This window comes from Cottoperca gobio, unplaced genomic scaffold, assembly GCF_900634415.1.
Source record: "Cottoperca gobio unplaced genomic scaffold, fCotGob3.1 fCotGob3_92arrow_ctg1, whole genome shotgun sequence".
Taxonomy (NCBI): domain Eukaryota; kingdom Metazoa; phylum Chordata; class Actinopteri; order Perciformes; family Bovichtidae; genus Cottoperca; species Cottoperca gobio.
In genome coordinates this window covers 80001-86958 of record NW_021167075.1, presented here as the reverse complement: position 1 = coordinate 86958, position 6958 = coordinate 80001, and the positions used below count along the sequence as shown (strand labels likewise).

General features: G+C 33.8%; 1 protein-coding gene across 1 annotated transcript in view; it reads right to left on the bottom strand.

Moving 5' to 3' along the window:
* Positions 1 to 1474: 1474 nt before the first annotated feature.
* The window catches only part of LOC115006296 (alpha-synuclein-like), an 8752-nt gene continuing 3268 nt past the window's right edge, over positions 1475 to 6958 (bottom strand). Inside the window, exons 2-5 of the mRNA XM_029428438.1 lie at positions 6318 to 6359; positions 5494 to 5621; positions 2717 to 2770; positions 1475 to 1719 (exon numbers count right to left, since the gene is read on the bottom strand). Coding sequence (XP_029284298.1) covers positions 2717 to 2770; positions 5494 to 5621; positions 6318 to 6359 — 224 coding nt within the window. The 3' untranslated portion in view covers positions 1475 to 1719. The remainder of the gene's footprint in view (positions 1720 to 2716; positions 2771 to 5493; positions 5622 to 6317; positions 6360 to 6958) is intronic.

The window sequence follows — 6958 nt, the reverse complement described above, 5'->3', positions numbered from 1 at the left end:
AGTGGGGGTGTGTGGCAGTGGGGTGTGGTTAAGGCGCCGGCTGCTGTGGAGAGACAGGAGTGTCCCAGCTGGAGGCCAGACAGCTGAACGGAATCAGGTAATCAGTCACATAATAAATGCATGGTGATGGCCTGGTTCTGTTCTCTTGCAGTAGGCTGGGTTCCAGAGGAGACGGAGACGCTTATGCAGCCACGACGCAGGACAGCCGAAGAGCAGCAGAGCGACCGACCGACAGGAGAGCCACCTGTGTCAGCTGTGCCTGTGTATAACCCGTACCTTTGTGAGAATAAAGCGTGTGTGTGACACTACCCCTCCTCTCCGTCATAATTATCCCTGACTGTGGACAAGAGGGTCCACATATATATATAGTATTAGTACTTTTACTGCAGTAAAGGATGTGAATACTCATCACTGAAATCATTGTTTAGTCCAGTGCGCCACCTGCTGGCTGATTAATGCACCAACAGAGAAAACTGAGGCAGTTATTTCTCATGTTTCACGGATACATTTCATATATTCTGGACTTTTTATGTTAATGTTTTTTAATAATATCTTTCACATATTTTACTAATAATTTCTGGACATTTTTCAGACTTTCCTTTCTGCTCAAAGACGATGCGACGACAGCAGAGCAGACGTTACCTTCAGATTCCTTTTTTAATCGCAGATGTATGACTTTATAATCTCAGTGAATATTCAAGTTTGTTTTTTGTATATTGACAAACTTTAATTGTATTTCTTCTATTATTGTATTTGTGTTTCAGAGAACATCAGATTTTACATTACAGGGCATTGAGCAGACGCTCTTATCCAGAGACTCACAGTGAACTCAGTACAGGGACAGTCTCCTGGAGCAGCTCAGGGTTAAGTGCCTTGCTCAGGGGTACAATGGTGGCAGCCTGGTATTGAACTCACAACCTTCTAGTGTTTTATTTGGAAGGCGTACCACTAGACCACCACCATCCCTGTACGACTTTAATCTAAGAAATACCACGGGGGGGTTTCGCCTAAATTTGTGACTTTAATCTCAAAGAGTTTCCTAATTCTTTTCACGCAGATTTATAATTTCATAATCTCAAAGAATATTCAAGTTTTTTCTCATAAATTTACGATTTAAATCTCGTAAATTGTGAGTTTCTTCTCTGAATATTACCGACGTTCTACCTGCGATACAAGAACGTTTCAAGTAAATTAGTTTTTAATCTGAATTTCTGCATCATTTCTTATTAGCCTGTAAATATCTAATTCTGCCTTTCTGGTATTCTTTACTGCAGTCCATTACAGCAATATCCTTCATCGTACAAGTATCGTAAATACTAGTTTTCTCTCATAGATTTACCACGGCAATCTCAGAAACATATATTTTCTCGGCATTCCTCCAGAACCGCAGAACGCTCATTCATCGCAACGTTTCTTTTGTGTGTTGACGAGTTTATTCTTGTATTTTAATGTGACAGTGAAGAAGAAACAAAGGTGGATTTCAAACTCAATTTTATTTCACTTCTGTTGTTTTGTAAAAGAAGAAATGAGCTCAGTTGAGATGAGAAACATGAATTAATGTGGTTTCTAGTATGTTATGTGTCAGTAAAGCCACGTGCAGTCAGATTGTTAAAAACGCGGGTTTCTATCGGTTAATGAGGTTAAAGTAGAGAATATTCTGAGCGACGGCTGAAATGTAAAGTTCTTCTCTTCGACAGGAAGTGACTGCAGGACGAGATCCTGAGAGAGGAAACAAAATGAAGGTTATTACATTTAAATGTTTGATATTTAGCATTTTACCCCCAATGTGTGGAAAACCACCCGAGACACGAGGCTAAAACTAGAGGCGAGACTTCGGTACCAAGTCGATGTCAAAATTATGAAAACGTGACGGTGCTTTTCCTCACGTGCCCGTTAGCGGCGCCAGGGCTCGAGACTAACGCCGCCCCGGAGACGATAGAAGACATTTGACCTGATAATGTTACATAGGGAACAACTATCTGCAGGAGAGCTAGCTAACGTTAGCTGCTAGCAGAGGCTCCATAGCTACATTATGGTGCGTTCAGGATCTATCCAGTAAAAATGAGTACTGGTTGAAGGTAAATTATAACATTATCATGATGTGTTCAATGTAATCTTGTAAAACGTAGTTGTTGGTGAGAAACTTGAATGAATCCAGATGTTAGATCGGATGTTTCACTTCCTGAGTCTGAAGTGAAGAAGGAAGTTGATTTCATGGAGTTAGTGTTTGTTTTCATCGTGGTATCAAATTGGCTTTGAAGCCTCAAGTTTGGTATTTTGGCCATCGCCATCTTGGTTCTTGGCCGAGCTAGCTAACGTTAGCTGTTAGCAGCCGGTAACGGAGGTTGCATCGAGTTGCATTGTGATGCGTTCAGGCTCTTTTCAGTAAAAATGAGTACTGGTTAAAGGTAAATTCGAACGTTATCATGATGTGTTCAAATGTAATCTTGTAAAATGTAGTTTTTGAAACTTGAATAAATCCAGATGTTTAACTTCCTGACAGAAGTCTGAAGTAATGAAGGAGTGGATGTTGGAGTACATGGAGTTGTTGTTTGTTTTTTACAAGATTACATTTGAACACATCATGATAACGTTACCTTGTTTACCTTTCCCAATACTCATTTTTACTGAACGGTCTCTGCGTGTTTCTGAGACGGATGTCGTTGTTAAAAACTAGATGAAGTGAAATTAAATGTTGTCTCTTTAGTTTTCTCACCTAGTGCGCTGCCGGGTCGGTCTGTTCTCCTGCTTCTGTCTTTGGGAGGTCGGCCTGCGGGACACACGGAGCAGAAGTCACCTCACTGCCAACAAACCAATCAAATTCTCTCAAACACAAAACTAAACGTCTCCCAGAACAACGTACACATTTTAATGTCCTGTGGACGACACTTTTATTCTTTTCATATATTTGTGCTGCGGGCCTGTTGTCTTTCCTATTTTAATGTTTCTTCTTGAAAACATACTTTTTATTTACATGTTAAACATTTTATTTTGTCATTTAGAAAAACATACAAATTTAAATTAAAGGGCAAATGCAATGTTTTATGAACAAAGTGGAAATTGAATGTACATAAATACATTTAAAGAAAGAACTGTTTAACTTTATAATAATAATAATAATAATAATAATAATAATAATATCAAAAACACAGAAAAATGTTCTGAACCTGTCAAAATAAAAACACTTCCCCTTTAATTAGTCATTTTATTATTATTATTATTATTAATGAAAGAAAATGCCTTAAAACTAAGATAAATTAAAATGAGCTAAATAAATTAAAATGAATATTTTAGAAGATTGAAGCGAAAACTAATATAAGATGTAAAGTACAATAATAAATATAAACTTATATTAATAATAAACACTATTTAAATATATATTTAAATGGTTTACTTACAATAAAATTAAAATTAAATAGAAAACTAATTGAAATTGTTTAAATACAATACCCACTATTTAAATACAAAATAACACTATCAAAACTGAAACTGCATTAAAAATATATATGAAATATAAGCTAAATCTTTAAAAAGTAAAAATTAAAAAGATAATAAAATAATATTTGTGTCTTAATATTTTAAATGGTGGATTATAAACTGAAGATTTAACACATTTTACTATCCTGTTTATACAAAATGACTTTTCTATTTGGTCTCTTGAAACATTTAACAATATTTTACATATTTTCACAGTTTGCTTTGTGTCTGTAAAATAATACGACAGCAGGAGAGCCGATCTGAAATATTTCAGGTGACAGAAGATGAAGCTGAAAGAGAAAACGAGCGTGTTAGTGAGTGTTAAAGTTAATGTTTGCACTGAATGCTGCAACAGGAAACATTTTTACATCCACAAAAACAAAAACATTTCAAGAAAACGCAGCTGGTCAAGTCTTCCGGTAATCTACATGAGCAAATAGAAATAATACAAATTAGTAGAATAGATGAAAAATATAACTTCACAAAATAATGTCAAAGTCAAAATATACAAAGAAAAGTACTCGGAAAATATCCACACACACACACACACACACACACAGTCTAAAGGTTGTTGTTGCTTTATTTTAACAACACACTATGCGTCCTATTTGGGCCGTTGTAGGTAAAAAATTAATAATAATAATTATTCAGAATATAATTTAAGTATATTTCCAAGAAATAAAAGTATATTCTCTGAGATGAAAGAAACAGAAGAGTCGCTTCTTACAGCTTCACTGTAATAAGTTCATCATTTAATTTATGAAGCTGCGAGTCCTGAAAAGCATTTTCAAAGTTAGAAAGTTAATCAGGCAGCGAGCGTCATGCCATGCAGTCACACCCCTCCCGACCAATCAGGCACCTCCTCAGCCTCTGGTCCCGCCTCCTCCTGTTCTCAGCCAATCAGCAGAGGTTTGTGAAGACAAAAAATTAAAGTTATCAACACAACACAGAATATTAATATTAATTAATGTAAGATCATATATTATGATTTATTATGTCTTTATGCCTCAAAGTTTTATTGTTTTTTTACCTGTGAAACATTTATCTCGTCTTTGGAGTTTTTTATTTTTAAATGAGAATTAATTAATTAAATGATTATTGAATTAATGAGAATGAACTTGTTTTGAGAGTAAATGAATACATTAATTACTTTACCTTAATGTTTGTATTACGTATAACTGCAACTGCTGTCTCTTAAAAACCAGAATAATGTTCTGAACCTGTATATATACATATATGTATGTATATATATATATATATATATATATATATATATATATATATATATATAATATACTTAAAAACACTTCAAAATAAGCTTAATTTGCAAAGCGTTGTATGTTGACGTTACATTTCAAATTAAACAAATCAGTTAAATAGAAAACTAATAAAAGATATTAAAAGTATAATAACTGCTGTAAATATAGAATATCACACAGGTTGTTTGTCTCTTAAGATTTAAACTTTACTTATAAAGATTTAACTAATCTTCGGTTTACAAAACTTTAAATTAGTCTCTTTTAATTTAACAAACTTTTACAAATGTAAACCGTTTGCTTTGGTTGAAATACTTAAAAGTCAAATTATATATATTTAAAAAGACGAATAAAAGAAATGTGAATTAGAATTAAATATATATTTAGATATAAAATAACATATATTATATATTAATAGATTGAAATAATCTTTTTTTCCCCTTAAATTAAAACAAAATTTAAAAGAAAATGAAAGTCAACTATAATAATAATAATAATAATAATAATAATAATAATATTCAAACCTATAATAACATATTAGTAGATCATTTTTATTTACCAAAATAAAACCCCACATCTACTCCTTTATTTATCTTTAGTTATATTTTATATTTTCAATCCTAGAACATTTAAACATTTAAACAAATTCAAATTAAAACAAAGATTAAAGAGAAAACTAACTAAAAAGTAAACTACAATAAATATATAATTACACAAGAAATGATATTAATTTACAGAAATAAAAGCCCACATCACTCACCGTGCTGATGAAGCCGCTCGCCACGGCCGCGTTCTCCACCCCGTCCACCGCCGCCTGCGCGACCTCGTTGGCACCGACGACCGCCGTGTCGGCTACAACGTTAGCTTGTTCGTTCGACTTCTGGGCGACTGGAAAAAAGATTATTGTATTATTAATTAAAAACAGTTCATTTTATTACTTTGTGTGCGAACGTCAAAGAAACAATTCAGATTCATTTTATGTAATAATTTGTGATATCAGTAGAATCATCAGTGTTCGTCCCAACGACTAACTTTAATTAAAACAATGTAGTGACATAGAAATGATCAATACAAAAATAAAACCTACATTAAAACTAAAATGTAAACTACATTAACTGTAGAATAACTGTAAACGTCTTTCATACATTACATTAAAAGACTTTACAGCAGACGCTCTTATCAGACTCAGAGTGAACTCACTACAGGGACAGACCTGGAGTGTGTGTGTGTGTGTGTGTGTGTGTGTGTATAATGATAAGGTGCTCAGGGGCTGGATGGTGCAGCTCTGCTGTTGAACTCACAACCTTCTGTGTTGTTTGGAAGCTGAACCACGAGATCATCACCAAGTAAAATAAATGAGTGATTTAAAATGTATTCATGCAAATCCAACGTTTTGTTTGCAAATCTATAAACAACATGTTTTAAATCACAAAATGTATTTTAATTGTTTTCACTGCGATGTCGATAGTTTTCCTCTCACATCGACATGACCGACATAAACCAGCCGACATGATTTCTCCTGCTCGTCCTGGAGTTATATTCTCTGCAGGTTCTTAATGTAGGAGCTCGTGAACCGGTCAGTACCTGTGTTCACGCCGGTCACCACGCCCTCCATCGTCTTGTTTCCTGGAAGAAAAACATGTTTGCAGAAATTTAAAAAGTCATAACTTTCTTTAAATATTTACCCTTCAGATTTAGAAAATGATTCTGTTGTTCGAATATTTATATATTGGCTCAATCGATGTGAATTTAAAATACATTGCGAGGCCGAAAACATGAAATGGGAACAAAATATTGAATCACTTTTTTATCCCAGTAAAGATAAAGTAGAGCTAATAATAATAATAACAACAATAATAATAATAACAATAATAATAATAACAATAATAATAACAATAATCTCCCGAGATTACATTTAGTTATACTCTGAGATTAATCTCAGAATATTCACTTTAGTCTTTTCTTGTAATTTTATAATTTGTTTCTCTTTAATTTACCATTTTAATCTCAAAGAATATTCAAGTTGTATTTATCATCATCAGAATACAGGCGACCGGCGTTATGACATTAAAGTGTTCTGAAATGTAAAAGAATACACTCGGGTCGCAAACAGCTGTTTGATCTGACCTGCTTTCTTCTGCAGAGACAAACTGAGCTCAGCTGCTCTCTGAATTATGTATTCACGTCACCCAGTTTACACCAAGACGACCATCAGCCGCCTGCAG